This window comes from Erpetoichthys calabaricus, chromosome 18, assembly GCF_900747795.2.
Source record: "Erpetoichthys calabaricus chromosome 18, fErpCal1.3, whole genome shotgun sequence".
NCBI lineage: Eukaryota > Metazoa > Chordata > Cladistia > Polypteriformes > Polypteridae > Erpetoichthys > Erpetoichthys calabaricus.
Genome location: NC_041411.2, coordinates 13,321,296 through 13,344,006, shown reverse-complemented (window position 1 = coordinate 13,344,006; position 22,711 = coordinate 13,321,296). Strand labels below are relative to the sequence as shown.

The window sequence follows — 22,711 nt, the reverse complement described above, 5'->3', positions numbered from 1 at the left end:
TTTCAAGAGAGGACCACCAAATCGAAAGGCTAATTAAAAGGTCAGGCTCAGCTATGGGACACACTCTGTACCCCCAGGAAGTCGTAGCAAAGGAGACAATGAAAACTTAGTGCCATGATGACCAATGCTGCACATCCTCTCTGTGACGCACTAACACTGAGGACTTCCAGCCAACCAATCATTCAGCAGAAGTGGGTCAGGAAACACTGTTGGGGGTCCATAATACCAACAGCAATACGCATGCACAACGAACACCTCGCTGGCACTGGGACTGCCAACTCGGAAGTTTGTCTTTCTTCTTAATTTTCTTTCTTTTTAGTCATTCTGGTGTTTGTTCAGACTATAGTGTATGTGTATTTATTTATGTAAAGAGGTCCTGTAAAAGGAATAATCTGCCCCTGGGGACAAATAAAAGTTTGTTCTTTCATCCTCTTTCTTTCTAGCTATCTAAATACTAACTGAAGTACCTAGCATTACTTAGGTGTATTTATATAATGGATTAAAGTAAAAAAGTAAATATTTCTGTGTTTCATTTGAAATGTGAACCCTTTCATCAGTAACGTCTGAACTGCTAGTGTCCTATCTGTCATCTACACTATCTCTCTGTCCATTTCCCTGCTCTCATGAGTTGAGAGTTTGTTCTGTTTGTCAGTCTATCAGTCATTTTCAAACCCACTTAGTCCTGGACGGGATCGCGGGGGTCTACTGGAGCCCAGTGGCGGCTCATAGCTAAAATTAGTGGGGGTGCTGCTCCAGAAAATTTTTAGCCTTTGTTTTAAAATTGTGTAAAAGGAAACAAACATGTATAAAAAGAAAATTTATTCAGAAACCGCTAAAAAAAATGAATCAAATAGAATAGCTGGAAGCAGGATAATAATCTAATTCTACACTTTATCACATTCAAGAATATGGTACACGGTTTTTAAGCACAACACGCGCGGAGTAAAAAAAAAAAAAAAAAAAAAACAGTACCTTCCACCAGCACACCAGGGTCGGCACTGCGGGAGTGACAGTGCTGTCTCTCCCTCACAGTCTCGCGTGCAGCTTCCTACGTGTGCATGCGCACAACAGCCAAATACCACGCCGCTGGAACTGTGAAGCGCACAGTTCCATACAAAGATTTTTGTATCTTTTTCATAAGCTGGGGGATGGCTACTGACATTAAGCTTAAGGATTATATATTGTACAAGTATAAAGAAAGAATTAAAGAAAAAAGGACTCATTATATTAAATGTTATCGATAATATCAAGTGGAAATAGGGGGTGCTGCAGTTCCACAGTGCCTATACGCGAGCCGCCACTCGTACGACACTGTCTCTCCTCATGTCCTGACAAAGTCATACAACATCATGTTTTTAATTATGAAATCACTGGCCTAACCTGTTGGTCTATCATTCACACTGCAGGCTTTGTGAGTCAAGTATTAAACATCAGCAGCGATTATTATGATTTTAAAACATGCAGAGACCAGAAGAAAAGATCAGATGAGATGAGAGTCATGGAAACAAAGTGAAAGAGACAGTGAGGAAGCCGAGTGGGGATGACGATCAACCACACAGACAGCAACTTCAATGCAAGTTCAATGTAGACTGAGCTTAAGGTGAAGCGGAGGGTTCTCCGAGTCCATTACCGTTTGCGTTACACTTATAAGGTGGTGAGTTGCCGAAGAGGCTACTGTATGATGGTGTGGACGAAGACTTAGACAAGACAGCAGGTGTGGTCATATAGCAGCTTTATTTATCATTGTCACAGTGAGCAGAGTTTCAGAAAAACAGGCAATCAATATTACATGATAGCGTCAGGGCTCTTCTGAACCCTGTCTGTTGGGTGGGGCAAAGTTTTTATACCCCTAGAATGCGTGATTTAATATCATTATGAAATGCAACAGTCAACACTTTTATTATACACAATCCTTGAGCCCCTTCAACGCCCCCTGTGCAACTTGATTTCTTGGCCCCTTTGTTATGGCGTTCAGATGTAAACTAAGGGAAAACGTGATAAGGCAGATTCATGTGTGGAATGCTTAGACCTTGAGTCCTTTGGACAAATATTTTTCTGTTTGCTCAGCAAAGCATGCTTTTACAAAATGTAAAGCTTCCTTCTGCTTAACTTCTCAGACATGGATTAGTACAAGGGAACGAAGAGAACATTCATCTTCCACAATGGGAATCTTGAATTGATGGAAAAGGGAAAACTAAAAGATTCAGAAATGGAAAGCTGGTAAGAAAACTAAAGACCTGCAGGTGTATGTAGGAAATGAAAATGAAAAACAATTACGTAGATAACTCTATAAACATCTGAGCAACAACTGTAAAGAAGAAACTAAGAATTTCACTGTACATGTGACAATAGACGTAAACATGAAACGGTGGAGAGAATAAAAGCCAATTGTTTTTTTTTGTTTGTTTTTTTAAAGTTCATTCTGTTTCTTTCCCGATGTCAACAACCTATGAGTTTTACTTACGTTTCTTGTGCAGTCCAGATGGAAGCTGCTGCCTCTCCTCAAAGTGAGGTCCTGGTAACATTTTTAACACCTCCTCAATGCTACGCCAGCCAGGCCTGACGAGAATCTGGGCCAAACGCACACTAAGCGGAGCATAGCCACTGTACACATACGATATGTCATTTGGGTTCTGTAAAGGAGGATCATAGGGACAATCAGTTTTAAATAATACAAATTAAGAAGAACGTTAGAATAGATAGGACAGAGAATGTAAGGCACTATATCACAGACTGACGAATAGATACGTTGCGCCAAATGTACACTAAATTGAGCACAGTCACTGCATACACAGAATATGTAATTTGCTTTCTGCAAAGAAGGATCTTTAAAATAAAAAAACAGCTGCAAACTTTGAATAATAAATGTGTAGAAAAATGCATGATAGATACAAAGCAGTATAAGACTGACAGAAAGATCACCCTTCCACAAAATCATAACACATGAATGACACAGTTAGAACACATTGATGTTTAATAAATAGGGAAATTACAAAGATACACACACTCCAAGTTATGCCACAGCAGTCACAAAAACATAAAAGTATGTTTTTAGGAGGCATTAATAATCCTATACTACTACCAAACCTATGTCACAAAATAAACAAAATGTGGGCACTAAGAATTGGGGCACCCAAAGTACCATTCACCTGTTCATTGACATCGTCCATCCACAGCTTGAGCGTCTTCCTGATAGTTGGGTAGTTGTTCCTTGCATTGGTTTGCAGCTTCAGCAGCCCAGCTTTCTCCAGATTATTAAGGGTTAGGATGTGTTCATACCCATAAGTCTGTACAAACAAAATGATTAACGGTCACTGCCCATCATTTCAACGTGCCCAAGGGACAGTCACTCAAAAATTCATAAAAAAAAAAACTACATTTAGCCTCTGGCTTGAGTTACACATGTGGTACAAAACCCAGCTGACTAAATCAGACTAATTAACCGATAACTGAATTCTGAAAACAATATTTCAAGGATTATTTAATAATAATAATAATAATTCTTTGCATTTATATAGTGCTTTTCTCACTACTCAAAGCACTCAGCAATTGCAGGTTAAGGGCCTTGCTCAAGTGCCCAACAGAGCAGATTCCCTATTGGCATTTACGGGATTCGAACGGGCAACCTTCCGATTGCCAGTGCAGATCCCCAGCCTCAGTCTTTAGTAATTGGAAGCACAACATCTGAAAGGCAAAAGCAACAGTCCCCAATATAATGAAATCTTCACAGGGGAGAAAGCGATCCAATTTGACTACATAAGACCAAAAAGCAGACAATGCAAGGAAATGTTTGAACACATACTTGTAAGATTTCTCGTTTGTAATAATCCAGAACTTTCTGCTTCAACCCATTGTTACAGACAGACTGCATGCACACCAGACGCAAGATCTTTATCAGGGGATCCTTCTGTGCAATACAGTCTTCAATGTAGGTGTTCACCTGTTGGACGAGAGTTTGCACATCAGAAAGTGTCTGCCGTGAATCCCAATACAAAAGATGGTAAAACAGAGAAATTACAATCGATTAGACAAACTGGAAGGGAAGATAAATAAGATTCACAGATATCCAACCCACCTTATCAGTGTCCACACCAGTCATGAACTCTTGTTCTACAGTCAGGTTATCGAAAAAGGCTTCCGATGCTATAATGCGGGAGAAATCATAATTAAGATATGTAGCAAATTCTAGTGTTAGAACACAATCTGGAATTACTGTACGTTTGCCATAAAACTTTCATCTGATCCTCCCACTGACTCAGTTTGGACTTTCTCTTAAAATCTTCATGACTCTTTGTTGTTTCTACAGCTTCACACAAATCATAACCTCTTTTTTTGTTTACAGGTCATTCCTAACCATGTTGGCATGTGTGAAATGATTTTAATGGAGGTAAATGAAGACTGCCAGCTTTAGTAAGGTGAACAATCAATTAAGTGTCTACCATCATGATTTCCAAATCAAACAAAGTATATCCTGTAGACGTAACATACAGTAAGAATTTGGCTCAACAACTGCATACCACTTGCCTACAGACTTTGTGTGTATTATGATTGATGGCCGACAGCTCAACCTGGCCGGGATGCCCCGAGAATGAAAGGATGGGGGGAGGCAGCTACTTTTGGACACTGCCTTCCCCAAGACGCTAGATGGCAGCTCCCCTGGGTTGCTGCTGGAACAAGTGATGGTGAGGCCAGCTGGGGTTGCCTTCCCTGTGGTCTGTGTGTGGATCCCAATGCCCCACGTCGGTGACAGGGACACTGTACTGTAAAAATGGTGCTGTCCTTCAGATGAGATGTAAAACGGAGGTCCCTACTCCTTGGTCATAAAAGATCCCTGAGCATGTTTTGTAAAAAGTAGGGTGTACCCCAACGTCCTGGCTAAACTGCCCATCATGGCCTAGTCACTCCAGCCTCATAATCATTCCCCTGTTTCTAGCTGGTGTACATACCAATGCAAAATGGCTACCATTGCCTCATCCAGGTGGATGCTGCACAGTGGTGGAGTTTGATGTGGCTCCCCACCTCTCTATATAAAGCACTTTGAGTGTCTTGAAAAGCGGTAAATAAATGCAATGTCTTCTTCTCCTTCTTCTTGATAGATAGATAGATAGATAGATAGATAGATAGATAGATAGATAGATAGATAGATAGATAGATAGATAGATAGATAGATAGATAGATAGATAGATAGATAGATAGATAGATCCTACTATCTTAGGGGTTTTCATTATTCTATTACAGTAACAACATCCCAGTCTTTCCATTTCTCCTTGTCAATGCAAAAACCAAATACTACACAAGTACTTGTTATATTCACAAGACGTCACATATAATATGTTCACATAATAAGTTTTGGTCTGCAGCTGTGAAAGAACCAGTTAAACAAAGCATTTTGTTTTTTCAGCGTATTGATATTTCAAGTGTGTCTGTCTGGTGGTATAACCACTCAAGAGGGACCAAATGTAAAACTGGATGAAACACTAGCAGAGAGGAAATAAAAAATAAACTGCACATAATGGAACAGTTTTCCATCTTTTTCACACACACAAATGGCTTCTGTCAATATGCTCAAAGTAGAATTGCTCAGGATCAAGACATAGCCTATAATTACGCAGCTGTCAGATTAACAAAACTCCACTCCTCTGAGGCACATTCACCTTCAGTGTGGTGTTTTAGGCCTTTGCTTACTTGTAATGTCTTTGATTAGCTCGGCAATGGAGGTATGGTTTGCTAAGGAGCTCCTTGCTGCTTGCATGTGAGGAAGCTGCGATACAAATTGCTTGATCTCGCCCACTGTTTTGGCATTGTGTCTTTCCTAAAAACAAGGGAAAAAAATTACTTGTTTATTCACAACATAAAAAAAAAAAAAAAACCTTCAAAAAGAATTTGCCTGTAGGCAATTTATCCAAAAATTGATGTGTTCATTACAGCTGTTTAGAAAAGATTTATTGACAAGGCATTATGGAAAACGTAAAAGCCTAAACAAGTAACAGAAATGGGGCAGGAAGTGCACAATTGCACTGACTAAAGCTAATAATGGCTGCTTCTTCACAACAGTTTCACTCAAGGCACATTTATTGTTTGTCAGATTCTTTTTTTTTTTTAAATGAACCAAACAAACTAAAATCCCAAGGGTTTATTAATGACAAGCTCAAGCAAAAAGCTGCAGAGAGGATTTGTAGCCAAGAATGACAGATCCACAGGGACCACCGGGAACACTTCCAGCCAAACTCATGCAAGGACCAATAAGAATTTCTCCCCCCTGGAACATCATTTTTTTCTCTGTAAAATATCTTCATGATGAAGTATCATTTGAAGTCCCATTGTTATAAATAAATAGCCTACAGCTAATGTTTAGACCTTGTGGATGGCATTTCTCCTCCTTAGTCATACTGTATGTAGTAACCTCCTATTTGAATTATATGCATGTTAGCAAATAATGACATAAAATTAGCTCATCATTTCGTATTCACTTCATGCGTCCAAAACAAGTTGACAGTCTCCTAGATGCTACTCAAATAGCAGTTTATTCCTTACATCTACAGTGTCAGGGAATATTTATAAACACATGTAAGACATTACCCTCAACCAGTTGCTGCTGGTGACGCTGTTTGCATTAAATAGTGGATTTTAAACGGACAACAAACACACACCCACACACACACCCAACTTAGTCCTTTCATAACTACACATTCTTCTATCATGTCACCCTTGAATCTATTTTCTTAAGATTTAAAATTTAAAATTTTAATTCATCTGCTTGATTCCGAACTACAAAGTCCTAGAAAGACTCTAGTAGCTTAGACTTTTTGGCAGTTACTATACGTTCCCCTCCTAATATGGAGACTAAACCAATAGGCCATAGGATTCAAGACATGACTGATTGCTAATAACAGGTCCAAATTGTGACAAGAAAGCATTCCCCACACCTTTTCACCACCACCAGCCCTGGAGTGTTGACACAAGGCAGGTTGGGTGCACGGATTGATACTACTGGTGCCAAATTCTGACCCTACCATCTATCTGCTTGGGCAGTAATCAGAATTCATCAGACCAGGTTTCGTTTACGAATCTTCAACTGTCCTCTTTTGCTGAACCTTCGCACACTACAACTTCAGCTTTCTGTTCTTGGCTGATAGAAGTGGAACTTGAAATGGTCTACTGTGGTTTGACAACACGACAAAGAGAGGATTTCCTGCTCTGCACAGTCCTACAGAGGGGACATCTGAGTCAGCTTGAACCAGTCTGAACATTCACCTCTGACCCCTCTCATTGACGAGGCATTTCTGTCCCCAGATATTGTTTCGCTTTTTAGATCATTCTGGAGACTGTTGTGTGTGAAAATCCCAGGGGATCAGCAGTTACAAATTCTCAAATCAGACAGACTGATGTCAACAATCGCAATTGAAATCGCTCAGATCACATTTTCTCCCCATTCTGGTGTTTGATGTGAACACTACCTGAGGCTTCTGACCTGTATCTGATTTCTTTTATGCATTTGGCTGCTGCCACATGATTGACTGATTAGATAAACGAATGGAGAAGCAGGACTGCAGGTGTTCCTAATAAATTTGCTCAGTCAGTGTATAACCGGTTGTGGGAAAATGTTATCTGGTCGAGGCAATTTATTTGCTTTTAGATTTTTAAATCCTAGTATCTTTTTTATCATTTATTTCACACTGTCTTCAGGTGCTGGCATGTTGCTGACTACCTCACATAAACATTACAAAGTGTCATTTTAGAGTAACTGCTCTTACCTCTTATAGCTGTTTCTTAACCCTCCACTACACTTCACCCGCTGGTTAACTAATTTATAATTACTAAAATACTGAAAAAACCTGTAGGGTTGTTTTTGTTTTATTATGTATATTTTCTGGTGCTCTTTGGACTGGTACTCTTAAATGTTCCTAAGCCCACCACTGGTGACATTTATAGATTATGCTTTAGATCAGTGCTTCCCAAGCTCAGTCCTGGGGACCCACTGTGGCTGCAGGTTTTTGTTCCGACCAACTTCCATTTTTAATTGGACTTCTGGGCTCATTAAGTGAGCGGTTATTTCCCAGATTCTGTGTTTTGGAGTTAATGGAGAAATAACAAAACTAAGTTTGGTAAATTTTTATTAAAATGTACTTTTTTTTTTAACAAATTTTCAGCCTGATTTTAATTCTGCTTTTTCAGGTGTTCTGATTGTTTAATTTATTATCTACTAATTAGTGGGTCTTACGCTAAAGTTATTGCAGCCTTCCATCATTCAGTGCTGTTTACCTGGCTGTCAGTTCTGTTTGTTTTAATTATCATTATTAGGACACAATGAAGGGTACAAACTGCACAAAAAAACAACAAAAAATAGGACAACAGCAAAAGAGAGGTAAGCGTTTAAAACAAAAGTAGAAATATTTCTAAATATCTTATAAATATAAAAATCATACTACTGTCCTTTTTCTAAAGGCAGAATAAAAGAAGGGAAAAAAGGACCATCTAAATAAATGAGATCAATTATTATCACTAATTGTGAATTTGGCTGGAATAAAAACCTGCAGCCACAGGGGGTCCCCAGGGCCGAGTTTGGGAAGCACTGCTTTAGAGAACTGCCTGCCTTTTCTTTGCTAAATCTTTATTATCCACTTGCTAATCTACTGAAGACTTTGTCAGGTTTTCTTTAGCCTTCATTTTATGAAGTTACTTTTTAAAACGGAATCCTTGGCTCTTCAGCCGTCTCCACATCATGCCAGCTTACTCATTTAAGGCTGCCTATCTGTCACTACATTTCAAAGTTTGATTTTTGCCAGGTTAGTTTGCCACAACGCTGAGAAAACAATTACTGTATAAGCACTGGATCCTAAAGATATAATAATCTTGATATTCCAGATCCTGTATTCATTACTATAAAATATTTAGAGCTTAGCTTGCCTGTAATATTCACAAAGATATAAACAGGGATAGCCTCAGCAAGCATTTTGACCCTGCCTGACTATGTAGGCTTTGCCAGATCATGAGATAAGATAAGAACCAAGACCCTGATAAGTAAACATGAAGATATCAGAATGTGATAATCCAGGTGCATCACATGTAAGCTAGAAGATAGATGGAATTCAGTTTTGTCCGTTTTGTCCCGTGTCAGCTGTATGTCCTCTATTACAGAGCAGCAGTACATTTCAGACTTGGTGCCTTTAAAATTACAGAATAACCCTTCCAGACTGGGCAGAGGAATAACAACTCCCTGCCCAATCCTCATCGGCCAACCAGGCTTCTAACTAAGGGGGATTCTTATACAGAAGCAGGTTGTCACTACACTTGATCTTCCTCTAAGCACATCAAGGTTACAGAACCATTTGTCTCTGCTGAGAAGTTTCCTCAGGGCGACATCCTCCCTCGAAAGGCTATGTCACATTAGGCGACTTTTCCAGTGATTTTCAGACGTAGTCTTCTGCCAGGATGTGGCAGTTGGCGATGGGCCCCATGAAGCTGATTGTCTAATGTGACATACCCAATGACTGAGAACAACTAGTCTGTGAATGGCTAGAATAAATAAACAGGTTCGATGTTCTATTTGGTTGGCTGCATGCACAGGTGAGATGCTCAACCAGAAGAACAAGGCAGCAACAAAAAATAAGAAATATGCAAGTTTTGAATCTCACAAACAGAAGGAAAGCTCATGTCTTACGTACTAAAATGAAATGGAAAAAAAGGGCCAAGCAGCTGAACACACCACAGCTATTAATCCTTCGCACCGCATCATTAATTACAGCACCAGCTCCGTCAAGCACCTTGTGGACCTCACCAACAAAACAGAAGCTCTTGTCTGTCCAGTTTCTCGTATTTTACATACCATAACAGAATGTAAAAAAGAATTCAAGGGTGGATTGCTGCTGAACTCGCTGCTGCTGTTAATGCTTCGTAAAGTGCTGCTCCATCAAGCAACACGCCACTGGCTGTCAGAAAAAGCAGTGAGCACGTCTGTGCTGGGCTGTCGGCAGCCATTCAGTAAACATGACATGGGCTGTGATTTTCAGTCATCTAATCTGACAAGATCAGCGACTGTGACTGGCAAATCTAACGTCCCCCACAACAAAAACTCACGTAATGTGACACTGGCTTAAGCTGCTTGTATTTCCTGAGACAGCAGCAGCAGAACTTGAACTCAAAGGCTTTGGACTACAGAACAGTCCTTTCAGCATCTGGCCACAACAGTCAATAAGATGTTGAAGTATAAGAATGGCGATTATGTAGCAGCAGATTCAGGTCACGGCACCATTTGTCTCAGCTGAGGACTTCACTCAGGGTGACGAGGTGGACATCGCTCAGCATCTCAGGACTAACATGGATGTGCCTGTTTAGTTTACGGCCTGTATTTTTAAACGTTTTAGCTGCTTCATGTGGATTAAATTCGTCAGTGCTACCATGCGCTCTGAAGAACCATTTGAGAGCTCTGCCACCCGTAATAGCTATTTGGAAATCTGTGGATGCCATTGTGTTAGGAGAGAGCAAGCTTTTCAGGTTACTCAAGAATTTTATCAACACAGGAAAAATTCCATGACGAAAAAAAAAAATCACACATTTGAGGAAAAACATAAGCGTATGAGACAGAGACGTGGGTGCCAAATATGAATATGCTTTCCGGTGCCATTATACTACTTTAAACCTTTAATATAAATAGGATGCATATGTTGCTAGTGTACTGTACACATTTCTCAAATATTTTGCAGTATTCTCAGGTGGAAACATTCAGAACGTTATGAACAATTAAAGAAACCGAACACATTTATTAAGTTCAAATTAAATTCCGTTTCAAAAACTGACATGAACGTGGCTCCTCACCTCGAAGGCTGCTGAGATGATCTTGGCTTTTTTGCTCAGTACCGCTCCTACAGCGTTGAAGTTTTTATCCCGGATTTCGGCATACAGCTCCTCTGCAGAGTTCAGCTGCAGTTTCTTAGGCTCTGTGGGAAGGTCCTTTCCACCCTCGCCCTGCTTCTTCTGTATAAACTTCTCCGGGGGCAGCTTTGCATAGCCTACAAAGGGGGTGAAAGAAAATCTGACATTTAATTAAGTCATTCTTTGTACTGGGGGATTGTTCTCAATAAGCAGTTTTTTTCTCGTCATGTTAGAAAACTGCCAGAAATAAGCGAGTGTCCTGCATGCGGCTTGTATTTAATCATAAAAATTGCCTTAGTGGACGAGAACTAAACCTGCACAGTAAACACTCATCTTCGGGTTTATTGCTATTGCAAATAATAATACAGGTATCCCTTGATTAACGCGATTAATTAATCCATTGATATTGCCGTGTTATGCAAAACCGTGCTAATTAAATATAAAAACTAATGGGAAAAATATAATTGATCGCATCATTTAAAATGTGGAAAACCCACATGGAAAAAGTACTCGTATTTGTGTGAATAAAATAAAAGTCAAAATGCAAACAAAATCTTTATTAATTAAACTAACATCATCAATTTATGGAGGGTTGTTTGGACTGTTCGTTCTTTCTTCTGGCTCTTGTAGATCCGTCTGTAACAAGCTTTCTAAGTTGCGGCAGACGAGCGCACTTCTGCCAACATCAGGCTCCATTTCAGTAATTTGGTATTTATGGGTTTCAAATGTAGAGAACATTGCATCAAATTATTTCAATGTTAAGAGAGATCTTCCATTTCAATCATAACCGGAGTTCTATTACGCAATGATTCCGTGCTTGCAGTCTTTCATGTCAATTTTCCTTGGTCTGCCTTTGCTACAATTGTCCTGATAGTCGACTCATTGAAGCCGAGTTCCCTGCCAACGTTTGCTTTTGTTTCGCCACGATCGTATCTTTCAATTATCTCAAGCTTTACATCTAAAGTAATAAGCTTTCTTCTCTTCTTTTCACTTTCCAATAAGGCTTCACGCTTTTGTTTGTTCATGTTTGGAAAGGGCAAGCGCTTAAAATAAAGGATAAAAAAAGTGAACAACTGGTGAAAATAGGCAACGAAAACGTCCACTCTCTATGGTGACTGTTGGCAGTTGAATTGGTGACTCTGTGAGAGTTCGAATGCCCATTATGGCCGCTGAGCTGGGCACTGGGGGGCGGTGACACCTGCACTTTCAGCCGCAACCTCTCGTTTCCACTTTCGCGCAATTTACAAAAAAAACGCGCTAATCAAATTTATAGCCGCGGTATTCAAGGGGCTTCCGCATTAAAAAAAAAGAGCGTTATTCAAAACCCGCGCTTAATTAGAGCCGCGTTAAACAAGATATACCTGTATTTAAAAAAATGACAAAATCAAATAAACAAACGATGTCGCCTTCTTAGCAGACAGGCTATGCTGCTGCAGCCCTTGTGATTCACCTGACAAAATGTGCGCCAAACTGTGGTGACCCTCCCTGGCGTTCGCAAATCAAGTGTGACATTTCCTGAAATAACCCGACTAACAGGAAGAAAGTATAAATGAGGGCGGCACGGTGGCGCAGTGGGTAGCGCTGCTGCCTCGCAGTTGGGAGATCTGGGGACCCGGGTTCACTTCCCGGATCCTCCCTGCGTGGAGTTTGCATGTTCTCCCCGTGTCTGCGTGGGTTTCCTCCGAGCGCTCCGGTTTCCTCCCACAGTCCAAAGACATGCAGGTTAGGTGGATTGGCGATTCTAAATTGGCCCTAGTGTGTGCTTGGTGTGTGGGTGTGTTTGTGTGTGTCCTGCGGTGGGTTGGCACCCTGCCCAGGATTGGTTCCCTGCCTTGTGCCCTGTGTTGGCTGGGATTGGCTCCAGCAGACCCCCGTGACCCTGTGATCGGATTCAGCGGGTTGGAAGATGGATGAAGTATAAATGATTATGGTTACTGGAAAAGAAAAATGAAATAGGAGTCATGTAACCGGTGAAGCGTGGCTCGGCTTAGTTTATATCATTAACGTAATATAGTAACAGATTCACAAAACAGACTAAATTGGTGTGCTGGTAAAATGTAATATTCTTATGTGTTGAAAAATATCATTACAACTTGTAAAATGCTCAGTGGAAAACGCAGATAAAGGACTAGATAGAAAGCAAAGCACCGATTTGTTTATGGCTAGAGTCATTTCACCGTCTACACTCCTATTCTTGAAATATTTATTTTTTATAATTTTGTAGTACACTTGTATATGTATGCAGCAAGAAATGCACTCTATAAAATAAAGGCCAATGCAGCAGTTCTTAATAATAAAACATATTAATATATTATAATAATAATATATTTACATTTATTTTGCACTTTTCTCAATACTTCAACCACCACTAATGTGCAGCATCCACCTGAATGAGGTGATGGCAGCCATTTTTGTGCCAGTACACTCACCACTCATTAGCTGTTAGGTGGTGAAGGGGTGAGAGAGAAGGACAATTAGAGATGAGGGATGATTAGAGGGCCAGAATGACTAGGCTGTGATGGGCAATTTAGCCTGGACAACTCAAAACACCCTGCTCTTTATGAAGGACGCCCAGGGATCTTTTATGACCACAGAGTCAGGTCCTTGGTTTTACGTCTCATCCGAAGTTCGGCACCATTTATACAGCACAGGGTCCATATCACTGCACTGGGACACTGGGATCCTACAAATAAATTATTATTATTATCTTCAGTCATTAAGCGCCCCCTACTGGTATCACCATCACCTCTTCCAGCAACAATCCAAGCTTTTCCTAGATGGTCTTCCATCCCATCCAAGTACTGGCCTGGCCTAACAGGTGGTTGGCCTCTTCTGAAGTGCATGAGGTATGGCTGCCAGCATAAAGCAGTCAAAAGTTTAACACCAGATCAATTAAATGAACGTATCTCTCTCTTTCTCTCTCATATATATATATATATATACATTCCCTCCTCGCTGTCCTGTTTCACTTCTATGTGAGGGGTGCCGTGAGAGAGGTCTAGTCATAAATATAGACATCAGATTGGAACTCAGTACGCTACAACTTATTACAATATACTTTTGCTCTGTTAGTTATAGCCTATTGCACATTAAAAAGCAAGACTTAAGTCTGACTGACAGCTGCAGTGCTGTTGAAATCTAACACCAAAAGAAGCTCACAATAAAAACATGAGCACAACACGTGTGGCACAATTAGCTTTCAAAGCTCCTCTTATGTGAATGGAGTGTGGCCTGCAGCTGTACTTGTCACTTCAGATTTCACGACTACCGCACTTTAGTACCAACAGCAAGCGCAATACTGTCTCTGTAAAGCACTTGTGACTTAGAATTTGCTTTGGATAAAACTGTCACCACATAAACGCAAATTTCACATTATTTGTAGCTCAGTGTGCTAAATAAACTCCATCCATCCATTTTCCAACCCGCTGAATCCGAACACAGAGTCACGGGGGTCTGCTGGAGCCAATCCCAGCCAACACAGGGCACAAGGCAGGAACCAATCCCGGGCAGGGTGCCAACCCACCGCAGTAAATAAACTCTCAAATGTAAAAAAAAAAAAAGATAAAATCAAGTTTAAAAACACACTAAAATCAAATAACGAGAATGGAAAACAGAACACTAGTGCATGATGCTCATGCACATTTATACCCTGCTTTTTTCTGGGCTTGGTCATAGAGGGAGATAAGAAGCACTCACTATACCAGGGGTGTCAAACTCCAGGCCAGGAGGGCCACAGCAGCTACAGGTTTTCATTCTAACCCATTTCCTAATCAGTGACCGGTTTTCACTGCTAATTAATTTTTTTCCTCATCATTTTAATATCCTCCGTTAGATGGATTCAGCCCTCTGAATTGATTCTTTTCTTTGTTAAATGGCAGACAAAACAGAAATGAGATGACCAGCTAAACTGGGGTTTCAAACTCCAACCATTTTCTTAATGAGAAGCCGATTCTTGCTGTTAATTAAACCCGTTATTTAATTCCATGGCTTGTTGCTGCTCTCATTCTGCCACAGCACAAATTTCCCAAACTGTTTTCAAAATTGTTTTCTATTTTTTCTAGGAACGGTGTCAAAATGTTTTGGTGACCTGACAGATCAACCTTACTGAGACCTTCACCTTTTTTATTTTCAAATATTATGTGATGGGAATGGATGAGCTGGTCATGTGGTGGCTTGTTTTATGTCTCATTGTTTGGCTGCTAATTAAGGAAAAAGAAACAACCAAGTGGCCTGAGTGAAGCTAATTATAAGAAATAATCAGCAGCACCAACTGGTCACTAATTAAGAAGATGGTAAGAATGAAAACCTGCAGCACTGCGGCCCTCCAGGACTGGAGTTTGACACCCCTGCACTATACTGTATGTGACACATAATAGTAAAAAAAAAGGCTTACTAATATTCAAATATAAATCCTTAAGGCCATGTCACAACTGCCAAACCTTCCAGTGATCTCAGGCAAAGTCTTCACTTCATAATCTTAGCGAATTGGACACAGTTGCCGGTGTGCTCCCATGAAGACTTGTCACCTAGTGTGACACCTAGTGGATTTTGTCTTTAGTCGTAGGGAAGGGCCTCGAATGCATGAGAGCTGACAACACATGAATGCTGATCTGGACATACAATTCATAAAATGCATATAAAGCTCATATTTCTGATGCCTCACGTTTTACATACCACAACAGAATGCAAAGGTCAGGTCAGGTCGGAGGGGCGTGCACTGGTACACCACATTGCTGCACCCACCACATGACAAAACAGCTTGGGATCCCAGTTGGCAACCCCCTAGGCAGACACGCGGTCCAGTCCCACCCTCCAGAAATGACCCCTCTATCTGCCGCAGCCAGGAGTTACGTGGGTGTCCCCTTGGTCTGGTCCAGCTACTCAGGTCCTCAACAATGAGGGTCCTGTGAGCTGATCACCCACGGGGAATCGTGCCACAAGGCCAAAGTGCTGTAACTGACGCTCCCTCACAATGCAGGTCATGTGCCTCATTCAGGACTCCGTGAGCAACACAAAGTCAAACCAGCGGTAAAGAAATGTAAATGCAAAAAAATGTAAAAAAACAAAAAAGGGCTGAGATTGGCACTCACCTCGCCATAGCTGTTAGACCTTCACACAGGATCCATCAGCTCTGTCAGGCAGCATGTTATTGGCTATCACACAAACTGTACTGGAAGGTCAGCAGTAACTTTTCATCGTGTAAACAGACATGGTCTGGCGACAAGATCAGCACCCACAGCTGGCAAGTCTGTCATACCCAACGACTGAAAGCCGCAACATATGGCAACGGCTTTAGCATTCCGAACAATCGTTTATGAATGAAAATTGTGAATAAGTTCTTGTAGCTGAAATATGCAAGTATACAAATACAGTGATTACTCCCCAATTTCAGAATGCTCCAACTACCTTACCATTTGTGATACCGTAGATTTCGTCAATCAGTCCTTCATAAGTAAGCTGTGTAGCCAAAGGAGTCAGCAAGTCTACATTACGATCCAGAAGAAGCAAGGTGTCAAAAACGGGCAAAATCTGATTCTGACTCCCAGCAAACTCTCGCTTCATTCTTAACATCATGTTAGCCACGTGCTGCAAGTCAAAGAGAACAAGACATTTCAGACATAAGAGCAATTCAGTGAGGGGAAAGAAAGAAAACACAGCACTGTCAGGCCTCTGCAGGAAATATTTACAAGATGATGCTACATTAAAAAAAATAATGTAGATGTACAACATGTAAAGAATCATAAGTAAACAAATGAAGATGGGCTACAGAGCAAATTATTGTTAATAGGACTTCTTATAGAGGAGACAGGAACGAAAATGGCTGAATCAGCTTCCTACAGATGGGATTAATAGAATACTAAAGTAGTGTTCTTCCTGCATTATCTATGCAAATGGATTGTGGGTAGAGGAGGGGATGCTGGATTTGTTTTACATAAAATGTAAAATGACTTGTAACTCCATCCATCCATTTTCCAACCCGCTGAATCCGAACACAGGGTCACGGGGGTCTGCTGGAGCCAATCCCAGCCAACACAGGGCACAAGGCAGGGAACCAATCCTGGGCAGGGTGCCAACCCACCGCAGGACACACACAACCACACCCACACACCAAGCACACACTAGGGCCAATTTAGAATCACCAATCCACCTAACCTGCATGTCTTTGGACTGTGGGAGGAAACCGGAGCGCCCGGAGGAAACCCACGCAGACACGGGGAGAACATGCAAACTCCACGCAGGGTGGACCCGGGAAGCGAACCCGGATCTCCTAACCGCGAGGCAGCAGCACTACCCACTGCGCCACCGTGCCGCCCTGACTTGTAACTAATTCACTTTAATATAATCAATGAAACCTATATATATACAATGTGTAAGTGTGTGTGTGCAAATGTACATATATACATTTACATATACACACGGTATATTATATAAACTGCTCAAAAAAAAAATAAAGAAACACTTTGAAAACACATCAGATCTCAAAAGGAAAAAAATCCAGCTGAATATCTTTATTGATATGGACTGGGTAATGTGTTAGGAACGAAAGGATGGCACATCGTTCAAGGGAAATTAAAATTATCAACCTACAGAGGCCTGAATTCAAAGACACCCCAAAAATTAAAGTGAACTAAAGCATTTTTTAAACACAATCCCTTTATTTCAGGGGCTCAAATGTAATTGGACAAATTAAATAACTGGAAATAAAATGTTCATTTCTAATATTTGGTTGAAAACCCTTTGCTGGCAATGACAGCCTGAAGTCTTGAACTCATGGACATCACCAGATGTTGGGTTTCCTCCTTTTTAATGCTCTGCCAGGCCTTTACTGCAGCGGCTTTCAGTTGCTGTTTGTTTGTGGGCCTTTCTGTCTGAAGTTTAGTCTTCAACAAGTGAAATGCCTGCTCAACTGGGTTAAGATCAGGTGACTGACTTGGCCATTCAAGAATTTTTCACTTCTTTGCTTTAATAAACTCTTGGGTTGCTTTGACTGTATGTTTTGGGTCATTGTCCATCTGTATCATGAATCAATCTGACTGCATTTAGCTGGATTTGAGCAGACAGTATGTCTCTGAACACCTCAGAATTCATTCGGCTGCTTCTGTCCTGTGTCACATCATCAATAAACACTAGTGTCCCAGTGCCACTGGCAGCCATGCACGCCCAAGCCATCACACTGCCTCCACCGTGTTTTACAGATGATGTGCTATGCTTTGGATAATGGGCTGTTCCACGCCTTCTCCATACTTTTTCTTGCCATCATTCTGGTAGAGATTGATCTTGGTTTCATCTGTCCAAAGAATGTTTTTCCAAAACTGTGCTGGCTTTTTTAGATGTTCTTTAGCAAAGTCCAATCTAGCCTTTCTATTCTTGAAGCTTATAAGTGGCTTGCACCTTGCAGTGCACCCTCTGTATTTACTTTCATGCAGTCTTCTCTTTATGGTAGACTTGGATATCGATACACCTTCCCTCTAGAGAGTGTTGTTCACTTGGTTGGCTGTTGTGAAGGGGTTTCTCTTCACCATGGAAATGATTCTGCGATCATCCACCACTGTTGTCTTCCGTGGACGTCCAGGTCTTTTTGCATTGCTGAGTTCACCAGTGCTTGCTTGCTTTCTTTCTCAGGATGTACCAAACTGTAGATTTTGCCACTCGTAATATTGTAGCAATTTCTCAGATGGGTTTTTTCTGTTTTCGCAGCTTAAGGATGGCTTCTTTCACCTGCATGGAGAGCTCCTTTGACCGCATGTTGTCTGTTCACAGCAAAATCTTCCACATGCAAACACCACACCTCAAATCAACTCCAGGCCTTTTATCTGCTTAATTGATAATGACATAATGACGGACTTGCTCACACCTGCCCATGAAATAGCCTTTGAGTCAATTGTCCAGTTACTTTTGAGACCCTGAAATGAAGGGATTGTGTTAAAAAATGCTTTAGTTGCCTCACATTTTTATGCAATCGTTTTGTTCACCCCACTGAATTAAAGCTGAAAGTCTGCACTTCAACTGCATCTGAGTTGTTTCATTTAAAATTCATTGTGGTAATGTACAGAACCAAAATTAGAAAAAAGTTGTCTCTGTTCAAATATTTATGGACCTAACTGTATATGCAAATGACTATCTCTAAATTTGGAACAGTGCACCTATATGCAAATGACTATCTCTAAACAGTGTTAATAGTGATAAAAATTGCTATTATTAAATGGAGAAATATGATGCACATTGGGTTTTAAAATGAAATGATCATACCCGGGCGCATTCTCCTTTGCCGTAGATCTGTGGAATGGTGCCATACAGCGCCTGCAAGGTCATAAGGCCTTTAGCCGCATGATAGAGGCTGGTCTGGTCATTCTCCAAATAGCATTCCTGTGGAAGTAGAAAACATAACCAAACTAAATTTCCTTCTTGCCACCCATAAAATGAAAGTTAGAAAACCAGTCAGGTATCAGGCATAAATGGACCTGCTGCATCCAAGCCAACTCCTTCACACAATTCCCCTCAGAGAAGTCAATGCATTATAATATCTGAAAACAAGAGGGCTACATCTGTGGGAGGAACAGCGCACTAATAAAGTGGCGACCCCTCAAGACGGGTTTAATAAAGCCAGATAACATAGCGATGGCCACCTGGCTGAAGAAACATAGGCGTACTTTCCGAGTGTAGTCAACCATGACAGATCTGCTAATTCCTCAGTTCTTCCTTTCTTTCTAGTATAGATGCTAATCTGGAAAGCGAAGCTGGAAATGCTTCAAATTCTTGCAAAACAAAACAATCAAAAAGTCAAAATTGACCCTGACGTTTCTTTTATGCAAAGCACAATAACACCTTTTTTGCATGATGGCGCGTTACTGATGGACAATTCGTACACACACCCAACTTTTTAATCATGAGAACTATGCTTCCATATCTTTTTTTGAAGCAGTGAATGGACGGATGAACGTATGGATGAATTTCTTCACACACTTCTGCTGAAAGTCCTCAGTGTCAGTGTATCACAGAGAGGGCGTGCCACACTGGTCATCATGGCACTCAGTTTGGCCTGCACTATGACCTCCAGGGGGCGTCCATTAACTGGGCCTGCCCTGTAAGTTAGCTTCTTGACTCCTGAAGTGATGTGATAACCGGCCCAGCACTCCCTGTGTGCAGCGCAGAGGCCTTTGTTGACTTCTAGAAAGACGAACTGCAAAATCACAAAGAGTATAAAAGCTGCAGACAGCCAGGTATTTAAACCACTTTTATTAAATAGAATTGAAATTGCCGGCAGCTACTGAAAACTGATATTTTCTATCATTTTTTTGTCACAAATGATGTGTAATTTTCTTTTCCAAATTTTATACAGGTGCCAAGAATGGGAATACGGAAACAGTGCTTACTAGACACCCTTCAAGACACAACCATTTAGCTAATTTCCATCCATCCATTATCCAACCCGCTATATCCTAACAACAGGGTCACAGGGGTCTGCTGGAGCCAATCCCAGCCAACACAGGGCGCAAGGCAGGAAACAAACTCTGGGCAGGGCGCCAGCCCACCGCAGGGCGCATTTAGCTAATTTGGGATTTTTAAATCTATTATAATGGCAGATAAAGATAATTTGTGTACAAATAACTATCATCAGATTACTGGCATTTATGACCCTTTTTTCACTTACAATGCCACTATCTGATTACCTGATTCTTATTTGCATGTCTGACAGAATGTATGCCCAGTGACTGCTTGGTACACTTTAGCAATGTCAGAAAACAAATACCACGCAGTACCAACAAACACAAAATATTGAAGACGCCTGCAAAACCCAACATCTTTGATTTTGATGGCTCAGGGGCTTATTGGTCTGTCAGGCAGACATGACAGACTCAGATATCCAGTTGGGCCCGTGTCTGTGTGGAGTGGGCAAATAGAGCCACACGCCAATAACGCTCAAGGTAATCATGACTGGCAGTTTGAAGGAGGATGCCAAGAGTCAGAGCAGATCAGGCTGTGCACCTAATATGGCTTCACCACCACACAACTCTACACTGAATTAAGAAGACTCAAGAAGTGGATGGATTGAGTCTTTGTACTTTTTCAGGCAGTGGTTTTTCAAATATCTGATTAGATCTGATCTATTCAACTTTTTTGGAGTACTAACTTTTCATAACGGTCAATTTGATCTGTATTTATTACATAAATGGAGTAACAGTAACATTTGACACTGATAGTTAACACAAATGTGTTGACTTAAGTAAAAGAGAAACAGAAAACAATGGCTCAGTGAATACCCGAAATGCACTTTCAGACTCCATGGACAGGAGGTCTCCATCATAAGGTATGAGGTCCAGGATATACTGATCGATGTTGATAAACGAGCCCAGGACTCCTTGCTCCTCAAGCCGCTGTTCACACAAGAGGCTTCGGCGAGGGACAAAGAGGATGTGGAAATCCCGGTGGGAACGCTGTTTCACCTCACTGTGGGAACAGATTGAAGCAATTACAACACAAGACAAGAGGGTCAAAAGCAGGCATAATGTGTCCTCTCACTTTTAAAAGCAAAGTGGTATTGCCCCTTATGCGGAAATAACAACTGATTCAATTTTAGATTTCCCCAGACAGCTAAGTGAATAAATTATTTCCCAGAATCCCTTTGTTCTCCAGTATCAGATCATTTCCCTATAACATGGCTAGACAAGCCTTATCTTGCCCTGTAAATCTCTGTAACTGAAGCTGCTGCCAAGGTAACTATAATAGAGACTGGCAGTCGAATGGCACTGCACTGCATGCTGTTAGAAAACAAACTAAGATGGCCTGCCAAACATTAAACTCCTATTACTCCATTAAAGTGGAGCAGTCCGCATTGCTAAGATCAGATTCAAGTCCCAGCCACTTGGAGTTGTCTGTGATTGTAGCTTCAAAGTGACCCAGGAAGTCAAAACAAAACTGACGTGTTATGGTAGCAAAGAAACCAGTTTTAGGATTAAATTCCAGTAACATCCTGCATGCACCCAGCTTTGTTTGAATTATATAAAAATGAAGAGAGGCAGATGTTGGGACGACGGCTATTGTCTGCAGTATAAACAATGCAAATGACTAGAGGGACATTTGAGGAATGTGGAAGTGAGACGCAAGCTAACAAGTAAGCAGTGTTCTTTACACTTGCACACCGCGATGGTGCTCTAGTAAACCCCCCCGGGCTGGTGTCGGTATTCAGTTACAACACGCCAGAGCCTATTTGAGCAGTGTGGAGTGCACACAAGTTTCACTATCAGTGCACCTAGGAGAATGCCTTGGACATTAAGAGGAACTTGTAAATGATACCCACAGTGTCCTCCATAGTGTTTGAGACAGAGACACTCCCCCCCCCCCCCCCCCCCCCCCTCCACGGTTTAAAATTACAAATCCAACAATTCAGTTATTGTGACTCAAGTGCACATTGCAGACTTTCATTTAGGAGATTTCCATACATTTCGGTCACAACAATTTTTATACACAGTCCTCCCCCCCATTTCAGGGAACCATAATGTTTGGGAGGGCTGCACAGTGGCGTAGTGGGTAGCGCTGCTGCCTCACAGTTAGGAGACCCTGATTCGCTTCCTGGGTCCTCCCTGCGTGAAGTTTGCATGTTCTCCCCGTGTCTGCGTGGGTTTCCTCAGGGTACTCTGGTTTTCTCCTACAGTCCAAAGGTTAGGTGCATTGGCGATCCTATCCATACATTGTGGGGGTGTGTTTGTGTGCCCTGCGGTGGGCTGGCACCCTGCCCGGGGTATGTTTCCTGCCTTGCACACTGTGTTGGCTGGCTCCAGCAGACGCCTGTGACCCTGTTGTTAGGATATAGCGGGTTGGATGATGGATGGATGGATAA

General features: G+C 41.4%; 1 protein-coding gene across 1 annotated transcript in view; it reads right to left on the bottom strand.

The window, feature by feature from the left end:
- Window positions 1-22,711, bottom strand: part of vps33a (VPS33A core subunit of CORVET and HOPS complexes) — a 36,425-nt gene that overhangs the window by 1,843 nt on the left and 11,871 nt on the right. The window contains exons 4-12 of the mRNA XM_028824335.2: window positions 21,135-21,321; window positions 19,123-19,239; window positions 16,284-16,458; window positions 10,816-11,009; window positions 5,686-5,812; window positions 4,076-4,143; window positions 3,803-3,940; window positions 3,150-3,287; window positions 2,465-2,633 (exon numbers count right to left, since the gene is read on the bottom strand). Of these exons, the coding sequence (XP_028680168.1) occupies window positions 2,465-2,633; window positions 3,150-3,287; window positions 3,803-3,940; window positions 4,076-4,143; window positions 5,686-5,812; window positions 10,816-11,009; window positions 16,284-16,458; window positions 19,123-19,239; window positions 21,135-21,321 (1,313 nt within the window). The remainder of the gene's footprint in view (window positions 1-2,464; window positions 2,634-3,149; window positions 3,288-3,802; window positions 3,941-4,075; window positions 4,144-5,685; window positions 5,813-10,815; window positions 11,010-16,283; window positions 16,459-19,122; window positions 19,240-21,134; window positions 21,322-22,711) is intronic.